This window comes from Falco peregrinus, chromosome 7 (assembly GCF_023634155.1).
Source record: "Falco peregrinus isolate bFalPer1 chromosome 7, bFalPer1.pri, whole genome shotgun sequence".
Lineage (NCBI taxonomy): Eukaryota > Metazoa > Chordata > Aves > Falconiformes > Falconidae > Falco > Falco peregrinus.
This window is the reverse complement of record NC_073727.1, coordinates 19,274,063-19,295,107: the sequence shown is the minus strand read 5'-3', so window position 1 is coordinate 19,295,107 and position 21,045 is coordinate 19,274,063. Positions and strand designations below refer to the sequence as shown.

At 49.6% G+C, this 21,045-nt stretch overlaps 1 protein-coding gene across 6 annotated transcripts; it reads right to left on the bottom strand.

Annotated features, from left to right (window-relative positions):
• Positions 1–1,941: 1,941 nt before the first annotated feature.
• Positions 1,942–19,597, bottom strand: LOC101917745 (serine/threonine-protein kinase 35-like). Of its 6 annotated transcripts, XR_008748185.1 has the most exons (6): positions 17,948–18,819; positions 16,963–17,589; positions 15,678–15,894; positions 13,422–13,674; positions 3,952–4,098; positions 1,942–2,470 (listed from the first exon to the last, which is right to left on the bottom strand). XR_008748185.1 is itself a non-coding variant. In XM_055811090.1 (5 exons), exons 2-4 carry the CDS (start codon positions 17,506–17,508, stop codon positions 13,439–13,441), a joined length of 999 nt encoding a protein of 332 aa, XP_055667065.1. In that variant the 5' UTR covers positions 17,509–17,589; positions 17,948–18,819; the 3' UTR covers positions 3,810–4,098; positions 13,422–13,438. The 6 variants fall into 6 exon arrangements, 5 of the variants coding, with proteins under 5 accessions (XP_055667065.1, XP_027641316.1, XP_055667064.1 ...); XM_055811090.1 differs by lacking the exon at positions 1,942–2,470 and having other exon boundaries at positions 3,810–4,098; XM_027785515.2 differs by lacking the exons at positions 1,942–2,470; positions 3,952–4,098; positions 17,948–18,819 and adding exons at positions 9,668–10,399; positions 19,560–19,597.
• Between the last annotated feature and the right edge of the window lie 1,448 nt (positions 19,598–21,045).

Sequence of the window (21,045 nt, the reverse complement as noted above, 5' to 3'; positions counted from 1 at the left end):
AAGGTCATTTGTGTTGACAAGCTACAGCTCCTCCTTCTTAGCCCTTCGTAGAATCATGGACTTACTTAGGTTGGAAAGGACCTTGTAAGATCATCGAGTCCAAACGTTAACCCAGCACTGCCCAAGCCCACCACTAACCCATGTCCCCGAGCGCCACATCTACACAATTTTTAAATCCCTCCAGAGACGGTGCCCCCCCCCCTCCCTGGGCAGCCTGTCCCAGTGCTGGACACCCTTTCGGGGAAGAAATGTTTCCCAGTCTCCAACCTAAACCTGCCCTGGTGCAACCTGAGGCCGTTCCCCCTTGTCCTGTCGCTTGTGACCTGGGAGCAGAGACCGACCCCCCTGGCTGCAGCCCCCTCCCAGGCAGCTGTAGGGAGCGATCGGGTCCCCCCCGAGCCCCCTCCTCTCCAGGCTGACCCCCCAGCCCCCCCATCAGACTGGTGCCCCAGCCCCTGCCCCAGCCCCCTGCCCGGCTCTGGACACGCTCCGGCCCCCCAAGCTCTGTCTGGGAGTGAGGGGCCAGAACGGACCCCAGGGCTCGAGGGGCGGCCGCACCGGTGCCCAGCGCAGGGGGACGGTCCCTGCCCCGGCCCTGCTGGCCACGCCATCGCTGATATATTTCATGGTGGAAACGCGGTTGATTAAGCAAACAAGAGCTTATACAACTGTTCAGAAGATGAACAAAGTCAAAAAACACCTCAATTTGCCCTTAAAATCCACAAAGGGCTGTGGCCGGTCCCACGCATGTGGGAGCCACAGCTGGGGCTGGGAAGGGCCCAGGTTCCCATGCTGAAACGGGGCCCAGGGAGGCTTCAGGCCGCGGCTGCGGAGCGGCCGCTCACGCTGCACCCCAGTAACCCACCGCCGCCTGGGCCGGGCACAGGGGGGTTGAGGCCGATGCTTTCAAGCAAGAGAGCACCAGGGAGGGCTCCGTCCCCTGCCTGAGCCCAGCTCCTTCGCGACCCATGAGAAAAATCAGCCAGCAGGCACAGAGGCAGCGAGATATTAGTGGAAGCTGCTCCCCCCTTTCAGGGACAGACAGTCAGCGGTGACCAGCTGAAACTACTTTGAAGAAGACCACACCAAAGGTGAGTCACACTCACTGCACGTTAATTTTAGCCTGTTGCGTTTTTCCTGCTCTGACTTTTTGGGACGCTGATGTGTTCTGCCTGCCGGCAGTCAGACACAGCCAAGATGTGGCACATGGGTGCTGGGTGGGCTGACCCTGGTGGGATGCCAGGTGCCCACCACAGCCGTGCTGTCCCTGCCCCCTGAGCTGGGCTGGGGGGAGAAGATACAACCAGAGGCTGGTGGGTTGGGGTACGGTCAGGACGCGATCCCTCAGCAGGTACCAGCACGGGCAAAGCAGGCTCTGCTGAGTGAAATTAGTTTCATTTATTACCACTTAAATCAGAGCGGGATAATGAGAAACAAACCCAAACCTGAAGACGCCCTCCCCCACCCCTCCCTCCTTCCCGGGCTTAACTTCACCCCCAGCTCTGTCTCCTTCCCCCGAGCAGCACAGGGGACCAGGAGTAGGGGCTGGGGTCGGTCCCCCACCCGCTGTCCCTGCGGCTCCTGCCCCCCGTGGGGAGGGTCCTCACCCCCTGCCCGGCCCCAGGGGGGTCCCCGCGGGGTCCCCAGCCCTGCCCCCGCCCGGGCTCCTCTCCCCACAGGTCCACGGGCCCTGCCAGGAGCTGGCCCAGCGCCGCTGCCCGCGGGTCACAGCCCCCTGCGGGCAGCCCCTGCCCCGGGGGTCCTGCCCGGGCTGCGGGGGGGAGCTGCCCCCGGGGGCTCCACGGGCTGGGGGCACGGCCTGCCCGGCCGGGGGCTCCCCACGGGCTGGGGGAGCCTCTGCTGCGGCGCCTGGAGCCCCCCGGCCTCCCCCTGCCCTGGCCTGGGGGGCTGCAGGGCCGCGGCTCCCCCCGTGCTCGCTCCTCTCTCCGGTCCCACCTGCAAAGGGGGTTTTTCCCCTTACCCCAGGGGCGCTCCCACCATCGCTGGTGGGTCAGCCCTTGGCTCCATCTTGGAGCCGGCCGGCATCGGCTCCATGGGACACGGGGGAAGCTTCCAGCAGCTTCTCACAGAAGCCACCCCTGTACCCCCGGCTGCCAAAACCTGGCCACGCACACCCAGCGCAGGGTGCCAGGTGGTGGGGAGCTCAGGTGCAGCTTGAGCAGTAATAACCTGATCCATGTAGGAGCGGCAGGGCTGCAGAGCCACTTTTCGCTTCCCCACAGCCATGGGAAGAAGCCCATCTTTGCCCAGGAGACCCACTGGCACTAGAACCCTGCTGAGCGTGTGGGGACTACCTCAATCTGTTACTTTTTGGTCCCTGGGGAGCTGTTCCCTCCTGCTTTCCAGTGGAGTGCAGCATCAGATGGTGGTTAACAGCTGCAGGAGGGATCAAAGCTGCTGCCCTGGGTCACACAGTCCACCTGGTGGGTCCACCCAGGACAGGCTCCACCTGTGAAGAAAACAAAGCCCAGGGAAACAGCACCCCGACCCTGTTGCCCCCAGCTTTTGCCTTGGCTGCAAATGATAGCTACATTAGCAGCACAGAGACTGCCAGGGACATGAAATGGCCTCAGGTTGCACCAGGGCAGGTTTAGGTTGGAGACTGGGAAACATTTCTTCACCGAAAGGGTGTCCAGCACTGGGACAGGCTGCCCAGGGAGGGGGGGAGGCACCGTCCCTGGAGGGATGTAAAAGACGTGTAGATGTGGCGCTTGGGGCCATGGGTTAGTGGTGGGCTTGGCCATGCTGGGTTAGTGGTTGGACTTGATCTTAAAGCTCTTTTCCAGCCTAAATAAGTCTCTATTTTTTCAGGCACATCTGGGCCCCTCTGTCCTCTCTGCTTTAGTACTCAGCCTGAACTTGGAGGACCCGATGGCCATTACCCTACTTGTATAGCTATGTTTAAAAAGAAAAAAAAAAAAAAAAAAAGAGAGGAAGAAAAAAAAAGAAGAAAAAAACCACCAGACGTGCCACAGCACCTTCACGACCCCCTGTCCCATAGTATCCCCAACAAAAATGCTCCTGTAGATACTTCCAGCTGGTTGCCTTGCCAACCACAGCTGCCTGTTGGTCATCCTGGTGCAATACCTGCCCTTGCTGCTTGCAGAAGGCAGAAGGAACCACAGGCAGAAGTGGTTCCTGTCCCTTGAAGCTATGTGAGTGCACACAGAGCCCAGATCGGGCAAGATGAACTGGAACACAGTGATTCAACAGCCTCTTCAGGCAAAACAAAAACAAACCCAAACCAAAACCAAAAAAGCTGATGCTGGGAGCCACAGGATCTGATGTGCCGATGGCTTTTGGCAGAGCATGGTGCCGAATGACTCCTGCCTGGTAGGAGTTACTGTCCAAAGAGCTGGCTCCAAGAGAAAGATGTTAGGCTGCAGCCTAACAGCAGCGGGAAGCTGAAAATTTAAAAGCAGCTGGGAGAAACAGCAAAAACTTGAGGTATTCAAGCCTAAGATAGCCAAGGTGAAGCGGCATCATTACAGGAACTGAGCCACAAAATGAGAGGACACCAACACTGAGATAAACATGGTAAAGTCAGGTATGTGTAGCTCAGCTGCTCTGCTGACATTAACGTTAAGGGCAATTTTTACATCCAATAGACCTTTTATGTTTGAAAGGGATGAATTTAGCAAGATAGGTGCTGCTTAGTTTGGTGTAAAATAAAAGAATATCCATTTTACAGACCCTAGTTCGGCACATCCTGCATCCAGCTGTAAACTCTAAGCCACACTTAGCTCCATTGCTTCCCAAGACCCCAGCAGCTCTGTTCATGATAAAAAAAGTCAACTTGGAAAAAAAGCCTAAGGAGAAATAGAGTATAAAATAAAAAAAAGGCAAGTAACCCAGAAATACCTAGCAATACTGGCAGCCTCTCTGGTGAGGCCGGGTATTACCAGTGGCACAGGGTGGAGGGGATCTAACCTGCTCTCGAGGATTGATCCCCTTCTGCCAGCTTGGATTTTGTTTTTCTTCTTTGCTCACATCCTTCGTGCAGCAGCAGCAGGGGCTGCCTCCTGCCTTCAGTGCAATAAGCAGTCACGCCAGGGGCTCAGGAAATCTGTGGCGAATCTGTAAGAAAAGGAGAAAATTAAATCAAGAGAAGCAGGAGCCAGAGAGGAGACGGATTTTAAAAAAAATACAGCAGTCACGATCCGGCTGTGCTCATCAGCTTTGTTTAATAAGAAGTTGGTGGTTCGGAAAAACAAAGTCGAGGTAAAATGGCACCGCTCAGACCTCGGGTTAACAGCAGCTTGAAAGCTTGGGGCTCATCGCGAGTTCTTTTCACATGGCAGAGAAGCGGTTTGGCATCGATTTATCCACGCCGCTGCCTGCTTCCCCTTTTGTCCCTTCTCCACAGGGGCACGGATGGCTCTGCAGGATTTCATGCCCAAAGCCCCCTTTCCAAAGGCTGCCAGCCTCTGCCCTGAATCACAGACCCACTTTGGTAGTTTTAAAGTCTTGCAGCAGCACACCTGGCTTTATATTTTTGTCCTCCCTCTTTCAGTTTGTTTATAACGGTGGGAAAAAGCCAAACATGGTGGGTTTTGCCTCAGTCTTTCGTGTAAGCAAAAGGCTGAGACTACTGAGTCATGAACTGACAGCTAAATTCATTCAGCACACGCCATCGGCAGAAGTTGGTGCTGGTTCAAGGAAAAAGGTTAAAACAAATAAAACTCTTAAGTCAACGTGTACAAATTCCTCAGTAGATGCCCGTTTTCATCGATGCTTCCTCCCAGAATTTGTGTGGTTCCAAGTTTTGTCCAAATCCAGCCGATACCATGATGAAAATTAAATATAAGCTTACTGGCAGCTGTCCTAAGTGCCCACTGGTGGGTATCGGGCACTAGATGTAGATCCAGGCCTTGCACACCCCAGACAAGCCTTACTTATTTGTGGTTTCATCCCTGGAGGGACTTGATGCATCCCACAGCCCTCCAGCTCACTTCCCGGGAAGGCAGTGGTGATACACAAGCTCAGTACGCGGCTCCCAGGACATGCATCCTCACGTGGGAGCACCCTTGGGAGACGCTTCCCCCTCCTCTCCCACCGGGATTTCAAACTCCTGCATCACTGCATGTAGCAGAGTGGCTCTAGATATTTATTTCCGTTAGAAGAGTTCCTTTAAGTAAACCTTGATGCCTCTGTTTGGCTCGGGACCCACCTCTCCCAGATTTGCTGGCATGAGAGGAACCAGAGCAGGGTGATGAAACCAGGGTCTTGATCCCAGCACAGGGTGCGTGGGTGTCCGTGTCGCTCACTGTGGGGCCGAGACCCACATGATGGCTTGGCACAGCTTGCAAGACACCTGCGAAGCCACTTCAAAAGCCACTTTCTCAAAAACCTAAACCCCAAACTTTCTGGGGAAGCTACAAGAGGGCAAGCGTTGACAGCTTTGGGGGTTTACACCCCTCTGTGTACATCAGCACGTGGCAGGACGGTGGCTTCCAACTTCCCTCTTGCCTGCCTTCCTGGGAAACGCGGCCACTTTGCACTCCAGGCTATTCCGCAAACAGCCCTTTGGATCGGGAAGGAGCACAAGGCCGTGCCGAGCAGGAGCGCTGCGAGGAGGTGTGAATAACGCCAGTAGACTAGACATGGTTTCCATTTAAAAACAATTTAATTTAATTCTCTGATCCTGCAACTCTTTGAGAATGAAGGAAAGCTAAGTGAGCCTAAAAAGGGAGAAATCCACTGCTTCCAACTTCAAAAAGCCTCAGCAAAATCAATTAGGACCGTACGAAGGTTCTTGAAAGAACAGCAGGGACTGACCGAACCGCACGAGCTCGTTACCTTTCCAAATCCTCCCTCTCTCTGCAACGTCCCTGCACAACGCCAGCCGTGGTGTGTAGGTGTCTTTACATTTCACCCACCTGGGGACCTGGATCATGCTTTGCAGACAGAACGTAAAATCAGTGTCAGTGTTTAACGTACTGCAGAAACGGCCTCCTCTGATGGGGGAAGGCAGCCGCCGTGGAAGGGAACAAAGGAACAATGAATGTGAACCGAGTGCCCCGGTGCTAAAGGTTTTAATTAGGAACTGGTCTGTATCCATCGCCGATGGATTGAGCTGCAGGTTTCCCCGTTTTCCTTATTCTGCAGAAGTATTTCCCTAGATTCAGTCAGTTCATGAGCGATGCTAGCTCACTCCTGCACCCACACAAGCCAATAACCTCGCTCCCGCCTCTCCAGCTGCAAAGCAATTACGTTCTTTGAACTCTTCGCAAAGGCAAGGTGTCTACCTGAGGAATCTGGCTCACAGCAGCACCGATGCCGCTGCCTGCAGCTTTCACCAACACCAGCCATCGCAGCTCCCGTCCCTCCGCCTTCCCAAGCCCCCCGGACAGGCCAGCAAATCTGCTTTATCTCCTCCTGAGCCTCTGCTGAGACGAGACACTTAATCCAACCAGCTCCCGTGACCCCCGTGGAACGATCGGTACCTCCAGCCACCCCATCTGCATGTTGGTTGCCTGCAGATAACCATGCAGCGACAGGCGCCCGGCGCACCTTCATTAGTCTCTGTGATTAACAGACCTGTGAATGTATTTAGTTCCAAAAAATGCTTCCCAGCAGCTGTAAGACTACCAGCTACAATGATGTATTTAACAGACATAGGAAAAAAGACCTTCTGCTGTCTGGTGAGATGTGCTGGGATGTATGATTAATGGAGGATTCTGCTAATGAATGATTTGGAGACAATGCTTAATTTTAGAGAAAAATAGAACGGTATTGACTGACTCAATCCTGCCCGGGGACAGAAGCAAGTATTTAATTCTTCCCCGGATAAATTCAGCCCCTAGCTATCTTGCATCTCCGTGAGTGATGTTATTTGTCCCATTGAAAAAATTTAACTAGTCTGAAGCGCCCTTAATCCAAAGCAATCAATTTAACCGCCTGCCTCAACGGACAACTCCAGCATTTAGAGAGGCTTTTCTAACACACCGCTCTGATGTGCATGAGGCTCATTGCAGGGTAGGGAATAAAAACCGGAGAACTCACACTTTTTTTCCCCCCCCCCCCACCAAAGCAGAACAAAGCTTCACCTTCACTACCTGTTCGCTCGAAAGACAAAGCTGAATCACAGATCCACATTCCTCTCCATTTTTTTTAACTCTTTTAAGGAGAGATTATGACTGTAGGTAAAAAAAATAATCAAAGTGGTACATCCTTAGTCATTGCTGCCAGTGCTCTGACCTAGGCAAAAATCAAGTGTCAAAGCCCCCCGAGCCAGGCGCTGAGCAGAGGCACCCACTGTCACCCTGTGGCGTGCTTGACAGTGCCGTTCTCTTCCTGCAATGTGATGGCCAGTAAGCAGTCACCACTGCCAAACGTTTGCCTCCGGTCACCAAAGCAGTCGCTTTCACCAAGACCCAGCATTTTACCATGAGGGGAGCGATGGCCAGCAATATTTAGGGTGAGCAAGGAGGACGGCAGCATCGCCATCTCCCCCAGGAGCTGGAAGACAAGTGGTCTACAAACAGGGCACCACAGAGAGAGCAGCTCCGTCAGCAGCTAACCAACAGTTTAGGAACTTCCTGAACCACAAGGTTGCTCTAAACCACTGTTCAGTAACTGCTCATAGGTTTACCTTCCACAAGTAGGTATGATCTGAACCCTCTGACACTTCACCCTCACCAGGGAGTTCAACAATTCAGGCAGGTGAAACCTGCGCATCCCCCAGGCATGCCCTTAGTTCTCGGAGCACAAGGTGGGAGTGTCCATTCAATAAAGAGTTTGTTTTCTCCATAACATACGTAATTTAACACACTTCCCATCTCCCCATTCCCAAATTTCAGGTCTTTGACAAACATCTATTTTTCTTTTTTGGGGTTTTTTTTTTCCTCAGCTATATTATTATTAATGAGCTGCATACAGCTTTTGAAACAGAACCATGGATTCATGCACGCTTCCATTTTATTCTGTTCCTTTCCCAGCTACAGACTTTACATTTACCCTGTAATAGCAAGCTTGTTTTCAGAGAGCTACCCACAGCAGCTCCAGGATTCTCCCCCACCGCCCCTTTCACTAAGTAGTCATCACTTAAATTAGAGGCTGTCATTGCATACATTCATTTACCAATTCACTAGGTATTCGAGTAAGACTAACTTGTGGTACCTTCCTAAAAACAAAACCAACGACAAAACGACAAAAAAAGAAGCGTCGCATGTGATTCTGAAAAGTATTACCAGTATTACCACACTTTTTAATGAATTAGTAAAAAAACACGGCATTTTTTATTAACTTATAGTTTCAAGCAATTGAAGCAGACTAGCTAAAAATATCTAGCAGCTGTGAGGATACTTGCCTAGCATGGCAAAACAAGGAAGAAAACGAGTAAACAGCCATTCTCGGACCCTGCAGTTTTCTCACATGTTGCAAGGGTGTGCAAACCTATCTGCATTCCAGAAAAATGGACCAGCCCACACCTAAAAGAGCAGCAGCATGCCCTGAGGAGAGATGACAGAAAGCAGGCAACAGAGTAGCAGTGGCTACAGGATTAGGAGGAGAAGGGTGAAGAAACCTTACTTCAGAAAGGCAGCTCTGCAAAGCAGGAGCGTATTGATAACCGAAAGCTTCAGAAAGGCAAACCCAGCACATGGTCCCAAGTTCTAATGCCCCAGAACTCCAAGATGAGTTAGAAACCAAGGCAACAACTAGGATTCGGTAAGACAGGGCTGTACTGCAGGTGTAGAGCTGCAGTTGAAGCCAGACCTGTCTCCTACCAGAAGCCAGACCTCCATTTTCAGCGTCTTTCCACTCACCACACGGGCTGTCTGTGCACAGGTGTCAAGAGCTAAATGAGCTTCAAAGCAATTGTGTCTATCATTGCTGCGCATGCTTCAGATGTGGGAGCGTTGTCGGGCTAGAGATTCCCTAAATTCAAAAGTCAAGTTTAATTTAACCATTTGAATTAACTTATTTTGAAAAAGCTGTTCCCACAACAGCTCTTTTCAGCGGCCACCCCTATCAGGTAGTCCATTTGTTATCCGTTACAGGGACAGAGGCCAATTAATGCTTGTTTGTGCAGGACAAACATATTTTACAGCCTGGAGGAGCAGGTGAGAAAATGTTACGCTTCCCCATGGAAGGCCAGCGGAGCCTCTGGATAAAGTCATGGCAGGAAGAAAGATTCCCGCCACGAATTTAGCTCATGACACACAGCTTATAATACAGTCTTCTCTAGTGCAGTCACAGTCTTAGTAGAGTAGGACAGGGGAAAGAAATATATAAACTATTTCCAACAGGAACATATGTATTTGTCCTCTGTGCAGCATAGGTGGTGCAGAGGGGCTCGCTGTGTTATAGCTTTCTTTTGGCAGTTTATTCTTTTCCTACGAAAAGAAGCTGCCCCTGAAGGACACTGCTTCACCTCTGCACAACAGAAGAGCACAGGACGAACCTTTTCTAGTAGCTCCCAGCTCAAGAAAAGCAAAGATCAGCAAGACTTTACAGATAAATTAAAATATTTTTTCAAATGGGGTGCAAATTAGACTCTCCATTTACCTGCCAAGATTCCAGTTCAGTCCTTTTCATTCCCCTTGTAAGAACAGCTGGCACAAGCAGCTAACACAGCAGGAAGCATGATTCCTTAAACTACTTTAAGTGTTAGTGACGCATACATTCTAATCAAGAGTTGGCATCTTTAACATTCTTTGTATTTATTTTAAGAAAGCGTTTTAGTTAATCTAAGCAAGAATATTCAAAAGCTACTGTGAAGAAAATACATTTTTGTTTCTGCTCAAACTTTTCAGAATAGACACTGAACACTTTGCCAGCTCATTCAGCAGGCATCACTCAGTTACGTGGCCAAGCAGAACGGAGTGAGGAATTACATTTAAAAAAGCACCAATTAAACTTTCTAAAGACAACTTCTGAACCAAGAACATGGGACATGTCATTATCAGTGAGAAGCCAGGGCTGGAAAGGCAGTCAACATGCAATGGGGCAGAAAAGCCTGTCTTCCAGACTGCTCCTTCATGTTTCTTTGCTGTCCTTCAAACGGGCAGTCACAGGACGGCAACAAAAGGATGCACAAGGGTTGCTTTAAAGAGAGCAAGTTCAGAAACAACTACAACTGTGCAGAGTATGGCCAGGCAGTCAAGGTCACCTCAACCAAGTTTTCACCTACACTACTCGCTGCATAAAAGAACATAAATATAAAACCACCGATGGCTTGCATAAAAATAGACTTTTTGGTAGTTCTCCTCTTAAAATTTTAAAATTACTGTACAAATAAATAAAGTTATAGTCCATTTAAATATAACTGTTCGGGGAAAACTGGAAGGCAGCATTGGTCTTCTGATCAACCCTCTCATTCCAAAGGAAGGCAGAGTTGCTTGCCATCTCAGAGGCCTCCAGTGGGACACAATACCTGCAAAGGAAACATGCCAAAGTTGCAAAATAAAATACTTCTTGGTGAAAGCACCGGCCCATACCAAAGGTCCCACTGTTCTGCCTTGGTCAGGGACATCGATTAGCATAAGTATGCTTAGGGAAAAGCACAGGGTAGGTACGCAAACAGGCTGTCCTCAGTAAAAATCCCAGTTCTGAGCAATGTTTAACATCAGGACTTCCTGAATCACAGGTTATATATCCATCTTTAAATTAATGAAAGAAAACTCACTTAGATGTTTTTTCACACTGTTCTGAGGAGATTTAGTGTCTGGCTGTCCTACACTGTAGAGTTCATTGCCCCTGTGTTAACAAATCATTACAGGATTAAAAAAAAAAAAACAAAACAACAAAACAACAAACTATCTCCTGTTTCATTTGAACTTGCTACAGGAGAAGTTCTTCTGCGGCACCTAGATTTAGCACTGTGAGAAACCCTTTTCAGCTTCTGTGCTACTCCCGATTTTCGATTAGGAAGGCGGGATATGAAGTCAGCCAGCTCTCTGGGCTGAAGCATCCATGAATCGGTGTTTAAGACAACCCCCATTTCAGAAAACAGAGCTGGGTTTCGTTTCAGTCCACACTAACACAGCAGCTGACAGCGTTTTCAACACATGAGAGTAGCGAGCGGCTCGCAGTGCAGACTGCTGTGCCACAAGTCATTGCTGCATCAACTCGGATTACATGCCAAAAGCAAGTACAGTAAGTATTCAGCTAGCTTCCTACCGAACAGGGAAATAAAATAAATTAAGAGGATTGAGACCAACAGGGTTTTCAGGGATATGTCCTGGCTCTGCTGGCATTTTTGTTCTGCACCTGGTCTGCAACCTATTTACCTTTATGGTTTTGTAATGAAAAAGGAAAGTCAACAGTAGTAAGCCTCACACCGGGCTGCTAGAGGCTTTTTTTCTTTCCTCCCCTCTTTATCCTTGCAAATTCCTCTATAGCAGGCTAACCACTTCAGGGCTGGCCTGCCAACTAGTGGCACTGTTGCTGTTACAATATGCCAGGCCTCCAGTTTCACGTGGGAGTCCCCAGAACAGCAGATCCTACCAGACTAATCGAGTATTTTTTAGTGATGAAACTGATTTTTCTAAATAAAAAAACAGTGTTTATCTTTTCCCCTGAAATTTCAATAACACGTTTGATGTAGTGCCACATAAGAAAGTGTGAGAAACACAGGAGAAGACTGTGATTAGTAAAAAGGAAGATGTAAGGCAGTTAACCTGTCCCAAGGGAAAACTGCAATGGATAGTTTGGAAATAAAAAGGCTAGAATTTTATCAAGATTGGCACTGGCAACGGACTTCTTTAATTAATGTTTTCACTAACAGCCTTGGCACAATTTTAAGTGTGCTGATGACACAAAGCTGGAGGTATTACAGTTATAAAAAAATATGATGAGGAAATATTCATTAACAGTTTCTTCTAACTGACAGGAGATAAAACCCAGTAATAGAAAACATTAAGGTCATGCATCTGTGAGCAAAAGTAACCCAGAATGTTATTGATTTGAAGCAACTCAAGGCCAGGCTGGACAGGGCTGGGAGCAGCCTGGGCTGATGGAAGGGGTCCCTGCTCGTGGCAGGGGGCTTGGAAGGAGGTGGTCTTTAAGGTCTCTTCCCACCCAAACCGTTCTGTGATTCTCTGAAGTCAAAAGGGGCTTTAGGAAACAAAGTAATTATGAGAGGATTAAGTGATACAGATATGAGAGATGTGATCCTGGAACACATCAGGAGGAGTATTTCCAGACTAGATAGTAAATGCTAGTGCTTTACAAGGACTTGAAGAAACTCGCCTGGAGAAAGCGCAGAAGTTATTTTGATATGGAGGACATATAGGAGCCAGCCAACCAGCCTTGGACAGGAAGAAATGCTGCTAATGTTACAATTGTTCTCTATAAAATAGTTCAGAATGGGCAAACACCTGGGAAGGAGAACACTTTAAGCTAAAGGACAAGTCTGTCACAAGATCAAGTGAGTATTAAAGTGATCAGAAATGCATCTGTGTTGCAAAGGACACTGTCCTTTACCTGTAAGGGCAGCCAGATGCTCAGTCTCAGTGACAGCATCAGACAGAAAAAACTTTATTTCTATGATACATTTACCAAAGAAATCCTAGGATATGAAGTCCATGATAGCAGAAGACAGGACTTGAAAATCCTGGAAACTCCCTTCTGTATTTTCATCGCTCTGCTGAAAGACACTGAATCTGACAGACCATCCTGAATTTTATGTTGGACATTCAAACCTCCATCAAGGCAGATACTAAAGAGGCCATCAAGAAATCACAAGGATTAGGATCAAGTTTTTTGTTCCGAAGTGGACACATAAGAAACAACAGTCTCGCTGCAGGACTCAGCAAGACCACCAGACTTCCAGTCCAGCTTTTTCCAAGACATTTTTCAAGGCCTTTACATATTAAATAGTTCAGGATACGAAGCTCCTCTGTTAGCTGGTGCACCCAGCTCTGGTACGCTCTGAGCATTAACAGCGCTTTAGTTAAAAAAAAATAAAAAATAAAAGCCTGTCTTGGGTCTGACAGCAACTATCGTGGCTGAATACCCTATGTAAGATGCACACCCACAAATATACAGTAACTTTGCCTGCTTCAGCTTTTGTTTAGTTAGCAAATACATTGTAAAAGCAACAAACAAGCACAGGTAAACGGTGGAGTGCTGGCAGAAACCTGCCCTCATCTGTGGAAATAGATGAGGTACAGGGTAAAGGACAGGCTGGCCCAAATACAGACAGCACAGCCAGTTCCCTGAACAAACCACATTAAGGAGCCACAAGTTTCTTTGTTAGACATACTTCAGCCAAATTCCTTTTCCCAAAATGTTTATCAAAGCCTTTTCTTCTCCTACTTTGACCGCATCTTTCTATTGCTGAATTTTCAGAACTTCTACAGGTCGCACATACAGTTTAGAGGACCTTGGCCTGGAGGTCAATAACAGAAAATCCCCTGTAAGGTCAGACTAAATGGCCTGACAGAGACACTAACCTGAACGTCCTTCATCCCTACGAGGCAGAGCGTTGACGCTTTTTGCCATAGGAGATTTGCCCGATTCGGACTTCTAGTTGGAAGGCATCCAATCTTTTCTTCGGGTTAAAAGCCAGCATATCATGCAGGAGCTCGCAGAGATCATCTGGCATGGACTTGTTGTTCTTCAGGGGAATTCGTAATTTCATGTTGGGATTCTCCAGCAATGCTTCTCCAAGGGGAATAAGCTTCTTGCCTTGGCAGATATAAGTTCCTGAACACAGATAAGGGGGAGTCAGGTTATACAGGTAGAGGAAGTTCTACACAAAACGCTGACATGCGAGGTACAGACAGACAATCTGGAAAACAAAACATCTGAAAGATTCCTGGAAACATCACTCACTTAAGAGGCAACCACCAAGTCAAATATTGGGAGAGGCTGTTATCAGAAAAGGCTTTTACTTTCACATGGTAATCAAGATGCTGCACAAGGCTGCGTTCATTCATAACCATGTGTGGAACAGAGGGAGCAAGCTGAAGCACGGCATGCTCATCAAGCAGTTACACAGGCCTCTACGTCTGCAGGGAACACAGGCTGCTGAAATAAGCTTCCTCCATTTCACTCCATTTCACCCTACTGGCAGACTCAGAAGCTCTGGAAGAGGGAGGGAGGGAGACTGCTTGGCTGCAGTGACTTGAAAGAGTTAAACACAAAAGTTATTTGCTCAGTTAGTCAAACAATTTTCAATTAAAATGACAGCATATGCCATTTACCGTTAGCCAACTTCTCCTCAGCAAGATTAAGGAAGGGAAATGTAAATTTGCTCCTGGTAATCTAAATAATTTCACTGGTTGTTGAAAATGATTAACCAGCTTCCAAAACAGACAGTAAAAACAGCTTTGCTCACTCAGGCTGTTCTGCCCCTGCATCAAGCAAAGAATAAATGTTTCAAAGGCAGTGACCTGTCTGCGTATAGAAAAGGTTGGCCTTGCAAACTCCTTATCTCAAGTTGGTGGGCGGCTATTCTAATGAAATCTATTCATGCTTTGGTCTCAGCTGCAACCATTTGCTTGTTTCTGTAGGCAGGAACTAAAACATTTATCAATGTTTGGCATTTTAAAAAGAAATAAATAACAGAATTGAGTCTATTTGGGAAGATGAAAAAAAAAATTAAAGGGGTAGTGCAATAGCATCTCAAAGTTCCTCCGTAGACATGCCTTTTAAGAATTTAAACATTTAAAAGACAGGCAGACAGGTATACTATGATCTCAGAGCCTGGGTAGATGTCTTAAATTATTATGCTAATGTGCATGACTGGCATTCTCTCCCCTCGAGATGGATTTTCCACTGCAATATACTTTTCTGAAATCATTTAGTACAAAGTATTTCAAGCGTGCGAATATGGGGGGGATTTGGAGGAAGGAGGCGGCAGGGGGTGGGAAGAGCAGGCCATCGGACGAGTCATCCCTGCAAGATCTTGCATCTCTAAACTGTGAGGAAACTCAGCCAGATGGCAGTGAAGCTTATCTAAACATCCTTTCCCAGTTTATTGTTTGGCTCCTTGGAACATCTTTCAGCGCTCCAAGTGATCCCATCCTTTGGTTATGCCAAGTTAAGGACACAAGCAAACCTATAAGCCCAGTTCCAGAAAGGTTTTGGTTTTAAGAGCATTAAAAGCACTCCTGAGCAAATGGAAGTACACAGATACTAAATCCTTTATCAAGAGGATAGCTGTAAGACAGATGCCTCACCAACAGCTATGAGGGTTTTTTCTCTTCCAATTCTTTAGTGACAGTAAGGGCCAAATCCATTTCTGCAGAGCATTCCTTAGAGTAAGGAACGCCTGACAGCATAGAAGCCAGAAGTGATCTTTCCCTCAACCTTTAAATCCTCCAGAGTATTTATGAAAAATTTGGCAGAAGGAACGATCTTCCAAACAATATAATGATTTGCAAATATAAAAAGCACTCCCTCTACCTTAGTGATATGTCCTCAAGACCTGGAAACCCCACAGGAGAAGCTATCAAATCAGAAGCAAGGCATACTGAAGAAAAAGATTTCTTCACAGTTCTCTTAAAAACAAAAACCCAAACCCCAAAAAAAACCCGACTTTGGGTTCCTTTGGGTTGCAAGGTCCTTGCAAATTCCTGGAAAAAAGTCACATCTGAAGTATATATATGCCACAGCATTTGTAACTGTGCTGTGAGGACACCTCCCAGAGGGTCCCTACAGATCCAGAACATCCACTGGCAACAAGACACCAATCTGATCCTCACCAAGCAATTCCTTCTCAGTATCCACATCTCGGAAGGTGATCCTTTCGACCATAGCCCAGAAAATGATCCCAAGGGCAAATATATCAGCCTTTGCAGTGTAGTGACCTTCCCATACTTCTGGAGCCATGTAGAAGTTTGACCCACACGCAGAGGAGAAGCAATGCTGGTTCACATTCCCCTTCCCCTGACACACCTTGCTGAGGCCAAAATCTGCTACCTGCAATGCATAAACAGAAAAACCAAATCAGTTATTCACAAACACTGGCTTTACAAGTGTTTTTAAAAACAGCGGCTCGGTGAATTCCCCTCAGAAATCCATCACAGCACGGCACTCACACTAGTCGGGCAGCAACCCTGGTGAGATGAAAAGCTGGTTATTTCCTGCCAGCTGTCCGTTCCCCCACTCCTTTCCTGTCGTTTGATCCCCTTTCGAAGATGGGCAGAACAGGTATCTGACTGTTATCTTTCTGTGAAGTTCACTCTGATTACACCTAATCAGGATTAAACATACCTTGAACAACATCTATGGTAGAAGTGGCTCTTACTGTTCCATGGTGACCACACGGAATCTCTTGCATTACCATTATTGTCCATAGTGATTAATATGTCAATGATTTAATTGTCCCTTGATGGCTTTACAGGTCAAATTAGAAATACCATTATTGATCTGAATGGGCAAGACACGAATTATCTGAATGCACTGGCCTATTATTTTATATCCTAACTAGTGGATCTTTTGGGACTGAAAGTTCAGGAGCAAGCTGGCTCCCAGCTTTTTGGAGCACTGTAACAGACTTTCCGTCTGGTGCTACAAGAAACAAAGCCAGCTGGCCTTCACCTCAATCAGGGCACCAACATGAAGCACGAAGACATTTCCCACATCTCCCGAACATCAATATGTGCTTGAGGCAGCAATATTGGAAGCACTAGCTGTTGTACCAGGGCAGTATGTTCTTAAAGTTTAAGGGCGCAGAAAATATTGCTTCAGTTTTGACTGATCGTGATCTCTCTGATTATCTAGCATGCAGAAGTTTGACAGCCCTGAACTGCTCCTCTCAAGGATAAGCAGTGGATGAAGGATGTTAGAGAAACACACCACTGTGACCTCTACTTCCTTCCAAGAGTCCTAAAAAAAATAAAATAAAAATATGCCCACAACTGATATCAGATGTTCTGAGTACACTTACTGCAAGTATCACAAGACTTACCAAAAGCCCATTCCAAAGCACATGACGCATAAGCATTTAGATCACATACTTATTACAGCAAAGTTTCATTTCCTTACCTTTACCATAGGACTTCCATGTCTATGAGAAATCAAAATATTGTCAGATTTCAGGTCTCTATGCACTATCTGGTTTCTGTGCAGGAAAGCTATGGCACTGCTGAGCTGCCGCATGAAGCTGTTGTTCAGCTGAGCATCTGGGCTGCGAGACAGCAGGTATTCGTTCATGTTGCCACCGTCACATAACTCCATCACAAACCACAGAAAGCAGGGCAATCTGGGATCCACGCACCTCCGCCCTTTCAAGCAGGTCTCAATTAGCAGCAAATGGCTGTCTGATTTCTTGGAACAATGACTAACTGGCTGAAAGATCTGGCCGCTCTGCAGGATACACTCCTCCAACTGGATCACATTTTCATGTTTCCTCTGGATGCTCTGCAGGGCCCAGAACTCTTGGAGAGCCAGTTCTACATTTTCAGGCACACTACAACGCATTCTTTTTACAGCTACTTTGTTTCTAGTTTGATTAACAATGGCCTCATAAACCACGCCATAGGTCCCTCGGCCCACTTCTCGAACAATGTTGTACTTGGATTCCGCAGCCATCCCTCACTTCGGCCTAGCAAGGTGCAAAGCAGAGGAAAATACTTGAACTTATGGCAAGCAGCTGTCACTTGCAGTAAAACCCTGGAAGAGAAGGAGATAAAAAGCTTAACTCTCCTAAACGAAGCAGCTTACCAACGATCAACTGCAAATACTTCCAACCGGTATCAATTTCAGCTGTACGTGCATTGGTGTACGGTGCAGCTGCATGAGGACTGACAGGTAAAACGGGGTTTTAAGAGAAAGCCTATATCCATGGTAACTTTCAGACATTATCAAGTACAATCCTGACTGCACAGTAGGATACGACCACCCAGGAAGTAACATTGATTTGTCAACAACAGATGAAGTTTAGTGAGAAAGAAAAAGAGCTTTGTAGACACGTTCTGTAAGCAGCACAGAAAAGGGAGGATGAGACCTCCTGGGTAACAGCTGAACTTACTTTTACCAGAATTGACTTCTAAAGAAATAAAGCTAGCCAGAAGTGCCTGTTTGGCACTAAAATCTTTCACCCCTGCTCTCCCCCCGCACAAATATACCAATTATTCAGTAACTACATCATGTCCCTGGCACTTCCGCTACCAATTTTCTACCACTTCACACCCCGAGACTCACTCCCTTTCTCCAGCTCACCTTCTTCCTACCGCTTCACAAGCCTTACACTGCGCTTCCCCTCCACCTCAAGCTCCCTGTTCCACTCCACTGCCCCCCAGCCCACCACATCCTTCACTTTATTGCCCAGTACAGGTTCCCACTGTGATTCTCATGGTCCCTCATTCAATTCCCCACCCCCCCAGCCCTATCCCCCAATAACCCTGCTCCCTTTTGAGCCTCCCATTTCACTTCTTCCTTTGCCAGTGCTTTTCAACACCATCCCAAGTTTTTCTCCCTAATAACACATTAATCATTCCCTGTGTTCATGTGTCACATGTTCCTTTCCCAATCCCCTTAATGCTTCTCCTGTTAAACCTCCCCCTTACTCCCTACTCCACCTGCTGCTGCCTTCAAAGCCCCACTTCCCTCTCCCTTCCTAAACCCTCAGTCCAGGTTCCCCAACCTAATGCCCCACTTCCCAGCCCACCCCACCTTCCTTCTCAATCCCTCTCCTCCCTCCAGCTTCATCTGCCAGCTGAGCTCCTTTCCCAAAAACACAGATGCGGCGCTTAGGGACATGGGTTAGTGGTGGGCTTGGCAGTGCTGGGTTAAAGGACTTGATGATCTTACAGGTCTTTTCCAACCTAAATGATTCTGTGATTCTGTGGCCTTTTCACCCAGCCTTCCCAAGCCTCTCCCACCCTATTCCTCACCCTCCAGCCCTCAATCCCCAACTCCTCTCCAAAGCAGCCCCCAAAGTCCAAACCCCAACCTGCCCCCAAACCCACTCCCACTATAGGCCAGCCCCCCACCCCCAGCATAACCACACCCTGCCCCAGGCTCAGCCTGGGCCCTTCCCTTCCCCATCTCCACTCATCCCAGCCCCACCTCAGCCCCCCTTCCCACCTCCACCATTGCCTCAGGCCTAGCTCTTCCCAGCACCTCAAGTAAGACCCCTTGGCCACCTCACGTCCCTGCCCCACCTCAGCCCCCTTCCCCACTCCCTGCCCCCCTGCACCATCCCCTCAGGCTCAGCTCTTCCCTGCTTCTCACCTAAGACTCCTTCCCCGCCTCAGGGCCCTAGCCCAGCTCCCCAGCCCCTGGCCCCCTCCCCATCTCCACCACTGCCTCAGGCCCAGCTCTTCCCAGCACCTCAGGTAAGACCCCTTTGCCACTTCAGCCCCCTTCCCTTATCCCCTCAGACCCAGCTCTTCCCCGCTTCTTGCCTAAGAGTCCTTTCCGGCCCCCACCTCAGAGCCTTTCTCCGCCCAGGCCCCTCGGCCACCTCTGCCCCCTTCCCTGCCCCCTCAAGCCCAGCCCTTCTCGGCACCTGGCCTACGACCCCCTGCCGCACCGCAGAGCCCTGCCGGCTCCCCCGCCAGCCCCTCAGCCCCTCGCTCCCGCGCCCACTCGCCTCAGCCCGGCCCCACCCCCCGCCTCCCGCTCGCGCGCGGGCCCACCACCGCAATTCCCGCCGCCGCCGCGCGGCCCCGCCCACTTCCCACAGCCGGCCAACCAGAAGGAAGGAAGCTCGCCCGAACCAATCGCAAGCCAGCGAAAAGGGGGAGGGGTAAAAGCCACCGCCGGACCAATCAGTGAACGCTTCTCCTTCCTCGCCTCAACCGGCCCGGGCGGGGAACTCCTGCGCGTGCGTACTGGTGGCAGCGTGGGGGGGAGGACTACAATTCCCAGCAGCCCCTGCGGCGGACGACAGGTGCCTGCTACGGACAAACCTCCGCGCAGGCGGCAGTTGCGGGCGCGCCCTGGCCGCTCCCCGCCCCCGTCCCGGCGTGGGGGCCGGGGCAGCGTAGCGCCCTGCAGCCGCTTCCCGGCCCTGTGTTAGCCCCGATTAAATAATAATATCAATAATAATAATAATAAAATAAAAACTGCAGTGTTTTGGAAACTTCTAGCAGAGGGCACCCAGCCCACCCAGGTCCTGCTGCGCCCCTCGCCCCGAATCAGGCTCCTCGTGTAGCCCCCCCGGCAAGCCTGGGGGGGGAGGGGGGGGCTCCAGCGCGGAGCATCCCGGGGGGTGGGTCCCAGGGGTGAGTCCCCCGCGCTGTGGGTCACCCCCGTGGCTCTGCCCCCAGCCGGGGGCACACGACACGGGCCGGCACACCCCACACCCCCCGCCCCGGCCCCCCGCCACCCCTGCAGAAATTCCCCCAGGCCATGGCGCTTGCTGGGGCTGAGAAGAAGGAGCAGCAAGAGGAGCGGGAGCCGCCTCCATCCCAACCACCGGGGCGGCTGTGGTCCTCCGGCAAGAGAACACCGGGAGCATCCCCTCGGGATGCACCTGCCCAAGAAACTGCAGCCGGACAAAATCCACGGTGGTCCTACTCACCACCACGGGGACACGGTGGGGACCCCGGTCCCCTGGTGACTCCCAGCCCGGAGGCCCCCCTACGTCAGCCTCTGGCCGGCCACCGCACGCCTTCAGCATCACTTCTAATAACGGCTGCCCCCACCCCCATATAAAGCTAAACCCACAGCATCCGTCCAAAATATTTCCCTCCATCCTAAAAACAAGGAGCCGGAGCCCGGGATGCCGTACCACCCCTTCCCGGAGCACTTCAGTCCCCAATCCTGGCTCCAGGTGGAGGTGCCAGGGAGGATGCGCCCAGCGGGATGTGGGGTACCACGCTGCTGCCTCCCCAGCCCACGTGGCCATGGCCATGGCCAGCCGGCATGGAGGGCTTTAATTGCTTCTGCTGGACTTTTATTCCCTTATTATCACGGCAGCATCCTTCAGCTGCCGCAATGTCCCGCAGCAAGGAGCTGGCGGCTCATCCCTCTGCCTCTCCCCTTCCAGCCACCCATCTGCTCACTGCGTTTCTGTATTTTATCCTGGAAAAGAGTAATTTTCTTTGCAACTTTTCTGCCTGGGCAAACTTTCCTAGACCTCTAGCACGTCCGCACCCAGCTGCCTCTTTCCCCATCCCT